Source organism: Rhinolophus sinicus, linkage group LG11 (genome assembly GCF_036562045.2).
Source record: "Rhinolophus sinicus isolate RSC01 linkage group LG11, ASM3656204v1, whole genome shotgun sequence".
NCBI lineage: Eukaryota > Metazoa > Chordata > Mammalia > Chiroptera > Rhinolophidae > Rhinolophus > Rhinolophus sinicus.
Window position 1 is genome coordinate 6,268,453 of NC_133760.1, and position 18,204 is coordinate 6,286,656.

General features: G+C 41.4%; 1 protein-coding gene across 1 annotated transcript; it reads right to left on the reverse strand.

The window, feature by feature from the left end:
• Window positions 1–16,369: 16,369 nt before the first annotated feature.
• FGF21 (fibroblast growth factor 21) lies at window positions 16,370–17,934 on the reverse strand. Its single transcript, XM_019741462.2, has 3 exons — window positions 17,527–17,934; window positions 17,340–17,443; window positions 16,370–16,752 (listed from the first exon to the last, which is right to left on the reverse strand). The coding sequence occupies exons 1-3, from the start codon at window positions 17,756–17,758 to the stop codon at window positions 16,462–16,464; spliced, it is 627 nt and encodes a 208-aa protein (XP_019597021.1). The 5' UTR covers window positions 17,759–17,934; the 3' UTR covers window positions 16,370–16,461.
• Window positions 17,935–18,204: the final 270 nt, after the last annotated feature.

An 18,204-nucleotide genomic window follows, 5' to 3' on the forward strand; every position in this document is an offset into this window, starting at 1 on the left:
GTCCAGTTCTGTAGAAAAATGAATATCTGTAATGTTGAATGTGTTTAATAATACAATAATTAGGGGACTTAATGACTTCAGAAATTTTTTTTCCAAAATATTTTGTTCTTTATGCTTAACGACATTCTTCATTTGAAAATAATGAATATATACACTAAGTAGAAAGAACCAAAATATGAATTTCCATTTAATTTATTAATCAGAATTCTGAAAATTTCAGAAAAATATCTTTGGATTCATATACTAAAACCACTTTGCAAATTTGACTCTCTGACTCTGTAAATGAACTAATGTTCTACAATTATGCATTTGGATATGAACATTTTTATTGGTTTCTGAAAAACAATAATTTATGAATTCAAAAAATCAAATTTAGTCTGTGATGCTAAATACCAATTCTAAGTTAATGAGCCAGTCAAAAATATTAATAAAATTAATTATGTTCTATGCAGGAACACCCAGTATCACATAGAAATAATGGTGATAATAAAAATATTTATATATGTACATATCTTCCTGTTATACAAAAAAATAATGAACAATAAGATTAAATTGAGAGGGAAAAAACATTTAAAATACGGGATGGTAAATCACTCAACCACAGTGAGTTCTGGCTTTCAGGCACTGCTGTGAGGTGCCTGTGGCGCCATCTGGCAGCCAGTATTGGGATAAAGTCTCAAAGGCAGAGAATGAAAGAGGTGATTTATAATAGGAACAACCCAACACAATTTGAACTTGTGATTAATTAAAAACATTCTTATGGCACTACAAAAATTTGTAAACATCTACAGGGACATCTATGTGGGAAGTCTCCCTTGAAAAACCCTCTGCAAACATCATACTCAATGGTGAAAGACTGAAAGCTTTCCCCCCAGATCAGGAGCAGGGAAATCATGCCTGCCTTTGCCTCTTCCAGCGAATACTGGAAGTCCTATCCAGAGCAATTAGCTACCAAAGAAATAAATGGTACCCAAGTTATAAAGGCAGGAGTAAAACTATATTAGCAGATAACATGATCTTATATAGAGAAAATGGTAAAGAATCCCAACAAAAATCCTATCAGACCAAATAAATCAGCAAAGTTGCAAGATAAAAGATCAACACACAAAACTCAGTTGTATTTCTTTACATTAGCAACGAACAATCTGAAAAGAAAACTTAGAAAACAATTCCCTTTACAATAGCATCAAAAATAATAAAATACTTAGAAATGAACTTGACCAATGAGAGGAAAGACTTGTCGACTGAAACCTACCAAACGTGGCTGAAAGAAATTAAAGATGACAAATAAATGGAAAGACATCCTGTATTCATGGATTGGAAGACTTAATATTATTAAGATGGCAACACTCTCCAAAGCAATCCAGAGATTGAATGCAATCTCTATCAAAGTGTCAAAAAACAAAAACCAATAAAAAACTCCTTATTTTTTTGCAGAAATGGAAAAGATGATCCTAAAAATCATATGGAATTGCAAGGACCCCAAATGCCAAAAAAATATTGGGAAAAAAGAACAAAGTTGGAGGACTCACACTTTTCCATTTCAAACCTTACTACAAAACTACAGTAATCCAAACAGAGTGGTACTGACATAAACCAATGGAATAGATTGAAAGTCCAGAAGTAAACCCATACATCGATGGCCAATCGATTTTGACAAGGAGGCTAGATCCATTCAATGGGAAAAGAAGGGTTTCCTCAACAAAAGGTTCTGGGACAACTGGATTTCCACACTCAAATGAAGTTGGACCCCTACCTCACACTAAAATTTAACTCAAATGATCAAAACCTAATGTAAGAGCTAAAATTATAAAACTCTTAGAAGAAAACATAGGGATAAATCATCATGACCTTTAATTTGGTAATGGTTTCTTAGGACACCAAAAGTGCAAGCAATAGAAGAAAAAAATATATAGGACTTACTCAAAATTTAAAAAATTTTTGTGCACCGTGACACTATCAAGAGAATGAAAGACAACCCACAGAATGGGAAAAATATTTGCAAATCACATATTTGCTAAGGACCACACTCCATTGTCTAACTGAATTTGGGCAAAGTGATACTGTATAGACATAGATGTGAACAAAACTGACTCCATCTCTGTGTCCCAGATTTCATTTTTTGTTTTATGCTGTGGTTAGCCAACCTGACTGTCCTTAGTAAACGTATCAAAGCTTTCTAGTTGATGGTTCTCTGTGTTCCTTAAAATATAGCCATAAACACTTTCATTAGTAATACCTGGAATGGCATGACAACTGAGATAAATATCAAACTAGTGATGGTATCGATTATAAACAATCATCTATCACAAGACCACCAGGAGGTATGGCCCTGGTACTACTGCATTCTTTGTCCCTTTGTCTTGTCAATCATTAGTACTGCTCTGACCCAATCTTCCCCTAAGTAAATTACTCTGTAATCAATTCTGTTATAATCTATGGATTTGCCTGTTTCATTGGTCGGTCTTAAGATACCTTTTCTTTGGCCATTACACCTTTGCCCCACCATCAGACAGACCCCACCCCCACACCCCCACCCTCATTTTCTATATCTATTCTATATCTATATCCATTCATAGGCTTCTTGGAAGGATTAAATGGGACAGTTGTACCTGGCTCACTGTCGGGGACCGAGAAGGGCCTGGGGGCTCTGGAGCATGAGGAGGTGGCACAACTCCAGGCACTGAAAGTGTGTGTGTGTGCGGGGGGGGGGGGGTCGGGAGGATGACTGAGACACACACAGAGCAGAGGAAACCAGCCTTCCTTTAGGGCACCACATCCCAGGTGAGCCAACTACCTGCCCCAGGAACCGTTGGGTCTACTTCAGACCCCAGAAAGGGAATTAAATCACTCTTACCACTTAGGAAATTCCAAGGGTTTTAGGAGCTCTGTGCCAGAAACAGGGACGAAGACCAATTATATTTCTTATTATAAATCACAATATCACAGGGTCGGTTCCAATGAGGGCTTTGATGAACAAAGCTATCAATACACCCAGCTCTAGCGTATATTGATCAGCAGTTCTGCAGTGGTTGTATTAATTAATTCACACCCCCAGCTGTATATGAGAGTTTTGGTTGCTGGCCAACCCTTGGTGTTTCCAGTTTGGTTTTTATTTTTAGTTAGCTTTATATGTGTGTGTTTGGTTTTTCATTTTTGTTTTTCCATTCTGGTGCGGTGCTGATGTTTTAAAAATACAGGGGGTGCCAAAAAAGTATACACATTTTAAGAAAGGAAAAAACTATTAAAATTGTAATACTTAATATATACTGATAATAAAAGATGAATACAAGTCATGTTTGACTTCTTTAATTACAAGAGGTGCTCAAAGTGGTTACCATCAGTGTCCAGACACTTCTGATTACAGCAAACTACTGCTTGAGCAACGTTGACCAAAGTGTCCACTTGTATACATTTTTTGGCACCCCCGATATATATTTAGATTTGGAATAACTTTAGATTTACAGAAAAATTGCAGATAGTGCAGAGAGTTCCTATATCCCTCACCCAGCTTCCCCTAATGTAAACATTTTAACAACCATAGTGTGTTTGTCAAAACAAAGAAAGTAACGGTACAATACTATTAACTAAACTACAGGCTTTATTTGACTTCCATCAATTTTTTTCACTAATGTCCTTTTTCATTCTGAGATCCATCCAGGATGCCACATTGCAGTTAGTTGTCATGTGTCCTTAGTTTCCCCCCATCTGTGAGTTTTTCAATCTTTCCTCATCTTTCACAACCTTGACAGTTTTGAAGAATATTGGTTATTTTGCAGAATGTCAGTAGCCACTAGAAGCTAGAGGAGATAAGGAACAGGTTCTCCCCGGAAGCTTCTGGAGGGAGCATGGCCCTGCCGACACCTTGATTTTGACCTAGTGATTCTGATTTTGGACTTCAGGTCTCCAGAACTATGAGTGAATAAATGTTTGTTATTTTAAGGCATCAGTGTAAGAGTAATTTGGTATGGCAAAATAGGAAACTAATGTACCATACATTTACGATTTATTTAAGTATGCCATGTTTATATTTCATATATTTCAGTAAAATGTTTAAAAATTAATCTAACACCTTTTCTTTTATTGACAAAAATAATGTTCCAAATTCTTGTGATCAGGGAAATGGATTTCAAACCCAGGTGAACTTTTTCGTGCTATTTCAAAATAATACAGCTCTAATTTGTAGCCCTGTCTTGCCTAGTTAAAGCAGCCACCCGCTATGCGTGAAAGGGCAAAACGAATCAGACAGGCAGAATATCAGACATACACTGCTTCATTGATCAAAGGGACTCATTTAACATCTCTAAAGTCAGATGCACCTTTAATCTATGGGGTCTTATAAGTTTTCATTGCCTGCATGTGTGTGGACTTCAAAAGTACCAGCTTCGCAGCGTGCTGAGCAGAGATCAGTAGCTTGGAAGAAAATCCCAGAAACAATACTGAAACACACTTTTAATCCCCCAGGAAGCAGGGTTCTGGGGAGGATGTAGGTAGATGGTGAAGGAGACCTGTATAGCAGCAAATGCAACCCTAACCCTAGTTTTGCACATTTCAGTGAAAAACTAGTAGAGAGAGAGTTGGCACTGAGGGGTGGAGTGGGTTATTGGGTTGATAAAGTTTTCCTTAAAGATGTGACATTGGAACTGGGTCATGATGGAGAGGAGTTCCCCAGGCAGAGGGCGGTCAGTGGATCACCAAAAATTTGTGTTCCCCTTCCCTAGTGCCCATAGAGAAACTACATTTCCCAGCCTCCCATTCATGAAGGCCATACTCATATGACTGGTCCTGGCTAATGGAGCATAGGAGGCAAGAGAGCTCTGCTCCACTTCCAGGTCTGATCCCATAAAAATTTCCCATTGTGTCCGTCTCTCTCTTCTCCACCTGCTGATTGCACGTGGATGCCAGTGTATTTGTTATCTATTGCTGTGCAAAAAATTACCCCCAATCCTCACAGCTTAACAAACATTTATTATCTCACATGGTTTCTGAGGGTCTGGAATTCAGAGTAGCTTAATTGGGTGGTTCTGCCACAGGCTTTCTCTTGAGGTTTCAGTCAAGCTGTTAACCAGGACTGTGATCATCTGAAAGCTCAACTGGGGCTGGAGGATTCATTCCAAAGTTCCCTCCCATGGCTGTTGGTTGGAGGCCTTAGTTCCTCCTGGCAGTTGGCCTTTCCATAGGCTGTATTGTCATCCTCATTAGCACAGCAGCTAGCCTCCCCCAGAGCAAGTGATGTGATGAGAGACAGAGAGAGAGAGAGAGGAGACACACAGCCAGAGTCTTTTATTTATTTATTTTTTTGAGATCTCATTGGCTTTATTAAGCAATTCACGAATTGAGCAGCATCCCATCTAGCAACTAGAAGCATCCTCCCTCAACCACAGTCTTTATAACTCTATCTCAAAAGTGATATCCCATCACTTTTGCCATGTGCTATTGGTCACACAGACCTACCCTAGTACACCGTGAGAGAGGACTACACAGCACGTGGCTATCAGGAGGTGGGGATTATTGGGGTTCATCTTGGAGCCTGGATACAGCACCCATGGGGATCTTGGGAGCCACATGTTAAGGCAACACAGCTGCCATCAGCCTGGATTTCTGAACCTCTGCCTCTCTGCTGATGCAACTTTATAAGAAGGAGAAATAAAAATCAGTTGTTTAAACCACTGATGTTTCAAAGTTTATCTGCTTCTGTGGGTAACAGTGCTTTAACTAAAACAGGAATCAATGGTTAATGGGACAGGATGTGGAAGTTTAAACTGAACACATAGCACTTTGTGACTTTACTGTGTGCATACATAACTTTGATACAAAATAAATATGAAAAAGGGTAATAAAGAAAACCCAATAGAAGGAAGGAATGGAAAATATAATATGCTGAATGAACTCCAAATGGATCAAAGATATCAATGTAAAATATGAAACCATAAATGAATGAGAAGTAAACACTGGCAAGTTCCTTTGCAACCTGGGTATGGAAAAAAGCTTTGAACTGTAACACAGAATCCAGAAGTCATGAAAGAAAACACTGACATATTTAAATGCATGAAATAGGATCAGACACTTTTCCTGTTCCCTTTCCTTTTCTTCCTGAGGCTCTCGGATGGAGCAGGCAAGGCCAGCTTGGGGTGAGGATGGGGACAGTGGCCCAAAATGGGGTGTCAGGGCATTAGTGGGGAGGAGGGTACCGAGTCATACAGCAGCTCAGCACAGTGGGCCACCCCCAAATGGAAGATGTAAGGCCTTCCTGCTGGGAGAGGGAGCCATTGGCTTGGGAAGTGAAAACCCAAGCTGGGTGAGGAGGGTTTGGGTGGGAGCGGTGGAGGGGGATGGGGAACACACAAGGGAATTGATCAAAGAAGTAAATTAAGGAAAATGGAAGTCAGATTTTTCACTGCCAGAGAAAGGAGGTATAAATATGGAAAGGGAGCAAACTAGAGGTGTTGGACTTAACTTGGATATATCATTGTGAATTCATAGTTTTCAATATACCTAAAAGATATGGAAATATATAAATGTACATATACCTAATATATATAATGTAATATATAGATGTGTGTATATATCCACCAAATCCCAATAGGATGGCTGGGCCAAAGGATACATTTGCAATATTACAGATGTTGCCAAATTGCCCTCTATAAAAGGCGTACAAGTTATCCACATATACACTGAATGAAGTATTTATAAGGTTATTCATTGTAACTTTCTCTGATGTGGAAGGAGACTGGAAACAACTCAAGTATCCATTAAAAGGAAATGGGCTCATAAATGATGGTCCATTCAACCAATGGAATACTATACTGCTGTATAAAAAAATGAAATGCTCTCTAGGTATTCATAAAGAAAGAGCTCCAAGATAAAGAGCTAGGTGAAACACATCAGGGGAAAAAGGTATTCTTTTTGATTTGGGGTGTTTTATGAGAGGAAGAGAGCAAAAATGGCTGTTTTTTTCCCTACCATCACTTTCAAGTCAGAAGTCTCCTTTATTTCTATAGACAATCTCTCTCTCTCTCTTTTTTTTTTTTTAAATTGGCGAAGGGGAATAGGACTTTATTGGGGAACAGTGTGTACTTCCAGGACATTTTTCCAAGTCAAGTTGTTGTCATTTCAATCTTAGTTGTGGAGGGCACAGCTCAGCTCCAGGTCCAGTTGCCGTTGCCGTTGCTAGTTGCAGGGGGCACAGCCCACCATCCCTTGCGGGAGTTGAACCGGCAACCTTGTGGTTGAGAGGACAGGCTCCAACCAACTGAGCCATCTGGGAGGCAGCTCAGCTCAAAGTGCCGTGTTCAATCTTAGTTGCAGGGGGCAGAGCCCACCATCCCTTGCGGGACTCGAGGAGTTGAACTGGCAACCTTGTGGTTGAGAGCCCACTGGCCCATGTGGGAATCGAACCGGCAGCCTTTGGAGTTAGGAGCATGGAGCTCTAACCGCCTGAGCCACCGGGCCGGCCCCCTATAGACAATCTCTCTTAATTCCTCTATTCTTTTGATGTAATATTTCCATTCCGTTCACCTCTAGTAAAACCTTTAGGGAGGGCTCATGGCAGCTCTGTTACCCACATGAAAAATATACATATGTGTTCTACCATTTTGTTTTGTAATCTCTATTTGTCCTTGTTTTATTTATGCTTATTTTTCTCCTTTCCTTCCTTCTTTTGGGATGACTGAGTATTATTTATCCCCTATTCTTTCCTTTACTGGTTTGGAAATTATACCTTCAGTTTCAATTCTCTTAGAGGCCACCCTTCAAATTTAAACGTGCGTCTTTTAGGTGGCAAAGTCTAAGCATAAATAATATCTTTACCATATTCCTGAACAATCAAAGGATTTCGGAGCATTTTAATTTTGATCACCTGTCACCTGACTTACATGTTATTATTGACCACTATTTAGAGAAAAAAACTTTTTTATTATGGAAACATTTCAACATATACAAACCAAACACAATAATAACACGAACTACCATGGACCCATCACTCAGTTCAACAATTACCAACAAACTACCATTCTTGTTTCATCTATACCCCCATCCATTTCTTCACTTATTTATATATTGCTCACAATGTTCTAAAGGTAAAATTTTACATACATTAAAAGCACACAGGTCCTGGCTGTACAATTTGGGAAAATGGATACACCCCTTTCATGATATAGAATATTTCCATCTGCCTAGAAAGTTCTTTCAGGTCCTTCCCAAGTCAGTCTCCTACTCCTGGGCAGCCCATATTCTGATTCACCTACAGATTCATTGTGCCTCTTTTTATAACTTTGTATAAAGGGAATCATACAGTATCTCCTCTTCTATGTAAGGCTTAGTTACTCAGCATACTGTTTTGAGATTCATCTGAACTGTTGCATTTATCAACCATTTGTTCTTTTTTGTTGGTGAGCTGTGTTCCATTGTCTATCACATTGTACACAGTTTGCTCATCCAGTCTCTTGTGGATGGATATTAGGTCATTTCCGTTTTTGACTATGGTGAATAAAGCTGCTGTGAGTATTCTTGTGCAAGACATTTTGTGGATATAAGTTTTCATTTATCTTCAGTAAACACCTAGGAGTGAAATTTCAGGGTAGGTGTATGTTTGACTTTATGAAAAATTGCCAAATTATTTTTTAAAGTGGCTGCACCGTTGGATATTCCTCCCAGTGGTGTGTAAGAGTTCCAGTTGCTCCACACTGTCACCAATACTTGATGTTGTGCTTCTACCTATTTTTTCCTCTAGTTTTACTGAGGTACAATTGACAAATAATTTTCAATTAGTTCACGGTGGATGACATCATGATTTGATATATGTATATACTGTGAAATAATTACCACAATGTTTAGTTAACATCATCATGTCACATAGTTACAATTTTTTTTCTTGTGATGAGAACTTTTAAGATCTGTTTTCTTCGTTACTTTCAAATATGCAATCCAGTTTAACTATAGTCACCATGCTGTACATTACATCTTCAGGTTTCTGGGTTTGCTGAAGAGAACAGAAACCAGTCCAGGTATTTCAAATACAGGGAATTTACTAAAGGGAATTGGTTCCACAAGTGCTAGGAGGCTGGGAGAGCAAAACATGATCCCTGAGGTAGTAGAGATAGTAGTTATCAGAAGCAACTCAAAGCCCAGATTTCTGTAGAAACTTGGAGGAATGGACCCTTCAGGGTAGGAGTCAGATCTCAAGGGAGGGGGCTCCAGGCAGCTAGTGTTCCGACTTCCAAGAGAGCATGGCTAATGGGGGAATCATAGCTCAGTCCATGGAGGCTGGAAATGTCCCTGGAAAGGCCATGCAGCTGGCTAATGCTGAAAGTACTAAAAATAACTGGAAGCTGCCCATCACTGCTTGTGGCTATTGGCAAGATGCAGACTGGAGCTGGAGGTGGGAAAGAAGTCCCTTGTGCCACCGCCTGTCTCCCAGTCTCCTGCCAAGGCCTCCTTCCCACTCTCATCAGTTGGCAAAGGGGGTCACAGGGTTGGAAGGTGAGTTTCGTGCTGAAGAGGCAGCAGCGCAGCCGCATCAGGACAAGCAGAGCAAATACGGACTCACTCTGGGTGTATAATAAAGAGTAAACATTCCACATGTTTTACGGAGAAGGCCCCAGAACAAACAGCTGATAAACAATCTCTCCTCCCACTCTACTAAAAAATGATACGACTCTTTGAACACCTTTTCCAGGCTATACTATAAAGATATGGCACTCAGCAAACAGCCATGGGAGATAACTGAGGTTCACAAAAATCAACTTCCTAAGTCATATGCTCATGGCTCTGCCTAAAAAAATAAGGGTCTCGTTCTGGGACTCTGGCTTGGTGCGGATCAACTTGGAAGGGACCGCAGGGCCAAATCTTGAACCATCAAACTGCTAACTCAACTTCACTGGTGGATGAGTGAAGCCTAACTCTCTTCTAGGTAAGAAAAATCACAGGGAAGAGGAAGTATTAGGATTGTTGAATCCAAATCTCGATCAGAATAGAGGTATTGAAGAAACAATTTAGACCCATGACATCGACACTTTTATAAGCAGTTTAATCTAAGGAAACTAATCAATGTGATCATCAGTGTACTCCTATTTGTCCTTGACAATATTTAGAGCATTTGTGAGAATCTGTTATTTAGACTTGTGAAAAGTATTATCAAGATTGTAGTACTGGTTTACTTCCATTTAAGACACTTTTACTCAAGGCACTTTTCCCCTCCAGGTACTGCTTTTTTTTTTTTTTTTTCAATTGCAGTTGACATACAGTATCATGTTTGTTTCAGGTGTACAACATAATGGTTAGACATTCATATGACTTAAAAAATGATCACCATAGTCAGTCTAGTACCCATTTGACACCATACATATTTATTACGATGTTACTGACGATGTTCCCTTTGCTGTACTTTCCATCTCCTTGACTGTTTTCACAACTGGCAATTTGTACTTCTTAATCCTTTCACTCAAGGCACATTTAAAGCAATCTGAAATACCAGACTTTGTGAAAAGTTTATTGATTAAATTTGTAATCAGTGTTCAAATGTTTGGGGAAATCTAAAATTGTGAAATTCACAGCTTCCTATTTTTAGCTGTGGAAGTAGTCAGTGAATGTTTAGAGAAAAGTTGATTGTTTAAAAATTAATTAATCATTACCAAAAAACAAATTGTTGTGAATAGTTTTGTTCATACACAAAAGCTCTTCTGACCGGAAAAGATTTCACCACGATTTTTTCAACGAATGGTACTGGGAAAACTGGATATCCATACGCAAAAGAATGAATTTGGACCTTTACAATATATGTTATGCAAAAATTAACTTAAATCAAGGACCTAAACATAAGACTTAAAACTGGGGCGGACAGGTAGCTCAGTTGGTTGGGCAACGATGCTGCCGATTCCATTCCCACATGGGCCAGTGAGCTGCGCCCTCCGCAACTAAGATTGAAAGGACAACAACTTGACTTGGAAAAGTCCCGGATGTACGCACTGTTCCCTCTCCCCAATAAAAAAAAGAAAAAGAAAGTGTGCCCATAAGTCATCCTCCATGATGACAACACTCCGAATCACACATCGCTTCTGGTATACTGTATGATTCCACTTATATGAGGTATCTAAAGTAGTAAAATTCATAGAAACAGGAAGTAGAATCATAATGGCCAGGGGCTGGGAGGAGGGGGCAATGGGCAGTTGTCATTTAATAGGTACAAAAGTTTAGTTTTGCAAGATGAAAAAGTTCTGCAGATTGATTGCACAATAATGTGAATATACTCAATACTACTGAACTGTACACTTAAAAAATGGTTAAGATGGTACATTTTATGCTGTATGTATTTGGTCATAATTTTTAAAAAAGATCTTGAACGATCATTTTTCTCTGACAGTTCTACACTAAAGTTATCGTGGGGAGGGCAGAGCCATCCAGTCTTGTTCAGTGTATCTGCTGGCATATGCCACGTGTCTAGTTCCCTCATAAATTTTGTGACTTTGGATTATGAGCTCATTCAAGATTTCCTCTGTGATATCTGAGTTGAGTGGTGTCTCTCCAGAGAGAGAAATTTGCTTTGGCCAGAAGCCCTATCACTAGTCCAACTGCTATTCCATCACGTTCTCAGATTGGGCATGCCTCAGGCATCCAGTTTGATTTCATACCCATTCCACGTGAGACTGGTCGGATGGTTACACAATTTTCAGTAGAGAATCATTTTTTTCTCATCTAGAGCCCAAGGAGAAACAGGAAGATCTCCCTGAAGTTTTCTTAGTGCAGTTTGGTGAAGTTTTGTTTTGTTATTGTGGTAAGATACACATAACATAACATTTACCATTGTAACCATTTTTGGCTGTACAGTTCAGGCGCATTACAAATGCATTCACGTTGTGCAACCAGCACCATCATCCATCTCCAGAATTTTTCATCATCCCAAATTGAAACTCTGTACCCAGTAAACAACTTCCCATCTCCCTCTTCCCCCAGCCTCTGGCACCCACCATTCCACTTCCTGTCTCTATGAATTTGCCTATTCTAGGTACTTCTTATAAGTGGAATCATACAGTCTCTGTCTTTGTGTGTCTGCCTTCTTTCACTTAGCAAAATGTTTTTAAGTTTCATCCATGTTGTAACGTGTCAGAACTTCCCTCCTTTTTAAGGTTGAATAGTATTCGTGGTATTTTAAACACAGGATGGGTTTGGGGGTAGGAGGGATGGGGGGGTGATGGCTGGTTAGCTCAGTTTAGAGCGTGGAGCTGATAACACCAAGGTTGCCAGTTAGATCCCCACGTGGGCCACTCTGAGCTGCACCCTCCTTAAAAAAATAAAAATAAACATCAGGCTTTTACTGAAAGCCCTTGGAGCTTCACCTTGAAACACATTTCCAGACAGCCTCTTCAATAAATGGTGCTGGGAGAATTGGAAAGCCACGTGCCAAAGAATGAAACCAGGGCCACCTGGATGACTCTGGAGTTCTGTGCTGCTAACGCCGAGGTCGCCGGTTCGATTCCCACATGGGCCAGTGAGCTGCGCCCTCTACAGCTAAGATTGTGAACAAGGGCTCTCCCTGGAGCTGGGCTGCTGTGGCCTGCTGTGTACTGCCATGATGGCTGGCAGCCAGTGTGGGCTGCTGTGTACTGCCGTGGGCTACCGTGAATGGCCAGCAACCATCGTGAGTGGCCCACCAACGACTGGCGACCAACTGCCTTAGCTGGGGGGAGCGCAAGGTTCATAATACCAGCATGGGCCAGGGAGCTGTGTCCTACACAACTAGGCTGAGAAACAACAGCTTGAACCGGAGTGGGGGGGGGGAGGCAGAAAAAGGGGGAGGAAAGAATGAAACTAGACTAAAATGGATCAAAGACCTAAACATAAGACCTGAAACAAAACAACTGCATAGAAGAAAACATACTAAACTTATGGACCTTGGGTTCAAAGAGGATTTTATGAACTTGACCTCAAAGGCAAGGGAAGTAAAAGCTAAAATAAATGAATGGGACTATGTCAAACTAAAAAGCTTCTGCACAGCAAAAGAAACCATCAACAAAATATAGAGTCAACCAACCAAATGGGAGAAGATATTTGCAAACAACGCCTCTGATAAGGGGCTAGTATCCAAAATATATAAGACACTCATACAACTCAACAACAAAAGAACAAATAATCCAATCAAAATGGCCAGAGGACCTAAATAGACATTTCTCCAAAGAGGACATACAAATGGCAAATAGACATATGAAAAAATGCTCAACATCAATAATCATCAGAGAAAGGCAAATAAAAACCACAATGAGATATCACCTCACACCAGTTAGAATGGCTATCATCAATAAGACTAATAATAACAAGTATTGGAGAGGCTGTGGAGAAAAAGGAACCCTCATACACTGTTGGTGGGAATGCAGACTGGTGCAGCAGCTATGGAAGGCAGTGTGGAGGTTCCTCAAAAAATTAAGAATAGAATTACCATATGACCCAGCAATCCCTCTCCTGGGTATTTACCCAAAAAATCTGAAAACATTTATCCATAAAGATACATGTGCTCAGATGTTCATTGTAGCTTTATTTATGGTGACCAAGACATGAAAACAACCAAAGTGTCCTTTGATAGATGATTGGACAAAGAAAATGTGGTATATATATATACAATGGAATACTATTCTGCCATAAGAAAAGATGAAATAGTGCCATTTGCGACAACATGGTTGGCTCTTGAGATTATTATGCTAAGCGAAATAAGTCAGACAGAAAAAGTTGAGAACCATATGATTTCACTGATATGTGGGATATAAAACTGAAAGCAACACAGGAACAAGACAAACAAATAAAGAAACAAAACTCAGACACAGACAATAGTTTAGTGGTTACCAGAGGGTAAGAGGGAATGGGGTGGTAGACGAGGGTAAACAGGATCAAATATATGGTGATGGAAGGAGAACTGACTCTGGGTGGTGAACACACAATGTGATACATAGATGATGTAATACAGAACTGTACACTTGAAACCTATGTAACTTTACTAACCACTGTCACCCCCAATAAACTTTAATTTAAAAAAAAAGTTTCCTCTCACAGGAAACTGCAGTCAGTTCACACTTTCCACTCTGAGTTTCACTTTCTTTCTTATATTTTCTTCCTCCCTTCCACACCCCCTCCTTTTTTGACCTTTCCTTTTTCTTCTTTTTCTTCCTTTCTCTCTCTCTCTCTCTCTCTCTCTCTCTCTCTCTCTCTTTCTTCTATTTATATTTTTTTGGGGGCGAGGAGGTCTGGAGATTTCTCTTTCTTCTTGAAAGCTCATCAATGCAATTAGAAGGGGCTATAGCATGGAATTTTTAAAATTTTTTTGGCAGGAGTAACTTTAACTTATAATTTTGAACTTGTAGAAAAGTTTCAAGCCTTGTACAAATAACTCTATATATGTCCTTTACCTAGGTTCCCCAATTATTGCTATTGCTGACCCCATTTTTTCTATCATTCACTTTCTATCTCTATATATTATTATATATGTACATTTCCAGAAATATTTGAGAAAACATTGTTGGTACCATGCCCTTTTGTTCCTAAATATTTCAGTGTGTATTTGCTAAGAACAAGGACATTTTTTAAAAAATAATCATAATACAATGATCACAATCAGAAAATTTAACATGGATAAATTACTACTATCTAATGTACAGAATGCATTCAGATGTCATCAAGAGTCTTACAAATGTCCAGGATAGAAAATGATTTGCTCAACAACTTTTTTCTTTTTCTCTTTTTTTTTTTTAAGAGTAAGAAAAGATTTATTGAAAGTCAGAGAGAGAGAGAGAGAGAGAGAGAGAGAGAGAGAGAGAGAGTTCTGTTTGGGACTGGCAGAAGTTTTGCCAGGGCGGTCTGATGGAGACAGCTGCACCAATGAGGAGTTCTGGGGAACAAACTGCATTTCATTGTGCCCTCTCTCTGGTCTCCATTCATCTAAACAATTCCTTTGTCTTTCTCTTTCTTGATCTTGACATTTTCAAAGAGTCAAGGCTAGTTGCTTTGCAGCAGATCCCTCGGTTGGAATTTGTTTGATGTTACCTCACTATTAGATTTAGGCTAGGCAGCACAGTTTCTTAATCTTCCTAAATCCCACCCACACACAAAAAACACAAACAAACAAACAAAACAAACCACCCTACTTCTGTAGAACAAGTGAAAGAAAAAGTTCACAAAGAACATCTTCCACAAAACCAGCTGAATGTGGAGCCCCAGGAACACTGAAATTTAAGTGGGTGGGGCCAAACCAATACCAGCACAGGAAGAAAAGGAAACTGGCAAAAGTACTGTGAAGGTTGGAAGGCCCAACCAGTTCTTGCCCCTGGAGGAGTGGTTGCCCTCACAGCTGAGGACTTGGTAAGAGAATCTGAGAACAACAGTAGTCAAATCATGTTTGTATGTGTGACATCAGAGGCTCCAATTAGCAGGTAACTGTAGGAGGCTACAGGAAATTAGAAGATACTGGGTGACCTGAGTCCTCAGAGAGCTCAGAATTATTCAATAGGCTCTCCTTTGGAAGGACAAAACTCCATACTTGAAAAAAAAAATTATTATTAAAATATATTTGATATATAACTTGTGCAAACTTAAGGTGTATATCACGTTAATTTGATACATTTATATATTGTAGTATGATTGTCATTATAGCGATGATTAACTAGCATCTCTATCATGTAACGTAATTGTCCTTTCTTTTTAGTGGTTGGACAAAGCTCCCCTCTTGTGAAAGAATGTCCTTGACAGTCGTTACTCCAAAGTCCATGAGTACCTGGATAGAAGTATTACGATCTTCCAGTCATCATCCAGGACTTTCAATCTCCAGCCCCTCCACCCTCAGACCAGACTTCTGAGCCCCCAGCACGTCCTCTCTCACACGAGGGTGTCCAGGTTCCTATTCCCCTGTTCTTCTGGGACCCACGTGTCCAGATGTGCAGCCCTCTGATCCTTCAGTATTCAAGAGTACCATTCTAGCAACAGTAACATTCTCAGGATCCAAGAGTCCTTGCCCCAGCCCTGAGGACTAAAATGTTTTCCCATTCCTAATGCTAAATGAACTCAGAAAACTACATCTCCCATGAGGCTGTGGGCCTGCAGTCATTAAAAACAATCCCTTGTTATTGAGGTACCTCTGAGAAATAGTTCCACAACATTAACACGAGAGTGGGGGTGGAGTGGGTAGGGATAAGTACTGTCCTGTCAGAGGGCAGGTATAATCACAGTCCCTGGGGACACATTATTGGAGCAGAAAACTGCGGCCCAGGGGAAAGCTGGGATCTTTCTAGAGATTTATGGCAATGGGGGGCCATGGGGATTTTGGAAGGTCAATGGGAGACAGGGAAGCAGATCCCATTACTTCCCTCAAACACATATATGCTCACTCTGATCATCCTCTCAGATTCTTTATTATTCCAAGTAAGAAAAATAAATAACATAAATAACCCAATAAATAAACAGGAGACCCAATAATAGTCTGTGGCTTCAGGAAGTGTAGCTGGGGCTTCGGCCCTGCAAAGGCCATACCATGCTCAACGGATCTGAGGAGCCCACATCGGGAGGTTCCGGGGCCAGGACCCTTGGAGGCTCTGGGGGCTCTGGGGGCTGGCCTGGCAGTGGCAGGAATCGGGTGGGTCCCCAGGGGTCCAGGTCCCAAGATGGGGAGTTGTGAGGCATCAGGCGGAGTGGGAGGCCTCGGGCCTCAGACTGGTAAATGTTGTACCCATCCTCAAGAAGCAGCTCCCGGAAGCTGCAGGCCACGAGGTCAAAGTAGAGCTGAGGGGACAAGAACAGAGATCAGAGACACCTCCACACCTTCCCATGGCAGGACCCAGGGGTCCAGGCCTCCCACCCCATCCTCTAGGACACAAAATAATAAAAGCTGACTCCTCCTTTACCCCTGGGAAGTCCTGCAAGGTCCACCTTCCTGTCCCCACTTCACAAAGAGGAACATTCCAGCCCAAGGACCAGTCAAGGTTCACCGAGGCCAAGCAGGGGAGTCTGGCTACCAAAGGTCATGGTCACTGTACAGGCCATGGGTTCCCAGAGCATTAGCCAGACATGTAGAAACCCTTGGGGTCAGCAAGAGTTACGAGACACAGGACTCTGTCTCTGAGTCCATTCTGCCATTCACAGGCCTTGTGAATTGGAGCCAGTGGTGTCCCTGCCTGAGCCTCAGTTTCTCCTTTTTGCAAACATTAGTATCAACAGGCCCCAGCTCCACAGGTTGTGGAGAGGTTGGACCATGCAGAAAGCCCAGAACCAAGCCTGACCCAGGCCACGGGTGCCAGATGTGGTACTCGAGATGATGAAGATGGTGGGAGGAAGGATAGAGTGGGAGGAGGGGTGTCCTGAAAACTCACCGATCCATACAGTGTCCCATCTGGCCCCTGGCACAGGAACCTGGATGTCTTGACTCCCAAGATTTGAACTACACCTGGCTTCAGGGCTTTAAGCTCCAAGAGACCTGAAGGGAGAAAGTGATCAGGGACTCAGAGGGCCTTTTCCCAGTCCCTCCTCTCTCAGGACCAGATCTTGCCTTCTACTCACTTTCAGGGCTCCGAGGGGCAGCCCCCACCACTGTGCCATCAGCCCTGATCTCCAGGTGGGCCTCTGTCTCCTGGGCGTCATCTGTGTAGAGGTACCGTTGCCGGACTTGGCCCCCAAATTGGAGGAGAGGGCTGGAGTCTGGGATGGGGTGTGCCTGGCAGGCTCCCAGCAAGAGAGCAAGCACAAGCACCCACCATCCCAGGTGCTGGAAACTGGCCTTGTCTGAGCCCATCAATGGCTCACATCAGACGAGGTCTGAGGTCTGGAGACTGAAGAGCTGAATGGTCTAGATTCTGTTTCAGAGCCCGCTTGTCCAGGGCAGCAGACTTACAGATGAGTGCTCAGGTGGCCCGAATGCATGTGGATTCCCAGCCGACAGGACACCCAAGTCCCTTGGGATAGATGCAGAAGCTTCAGAATTTATACCCAGACAAAACCGCCCAATCATTTTCCCCATGCCTGACCCATGATATTTGACCCACTTGGCAGGAACAAGGATTCCACCGTGGCCAGGTCAGCCTGAACAGATGATGCAATCAGAGGGTCCTTCCAGCTGTGGGACTGGACTCCTGGGTCTGAGGGAGGAGGGGTTGGGGGTTGGACTCCTGGGTCTGAGGGAGGAGGCACTGGGGGCCTATAAAACCACCCACCTCCCTCGATGACTGATGCAGATTTTGT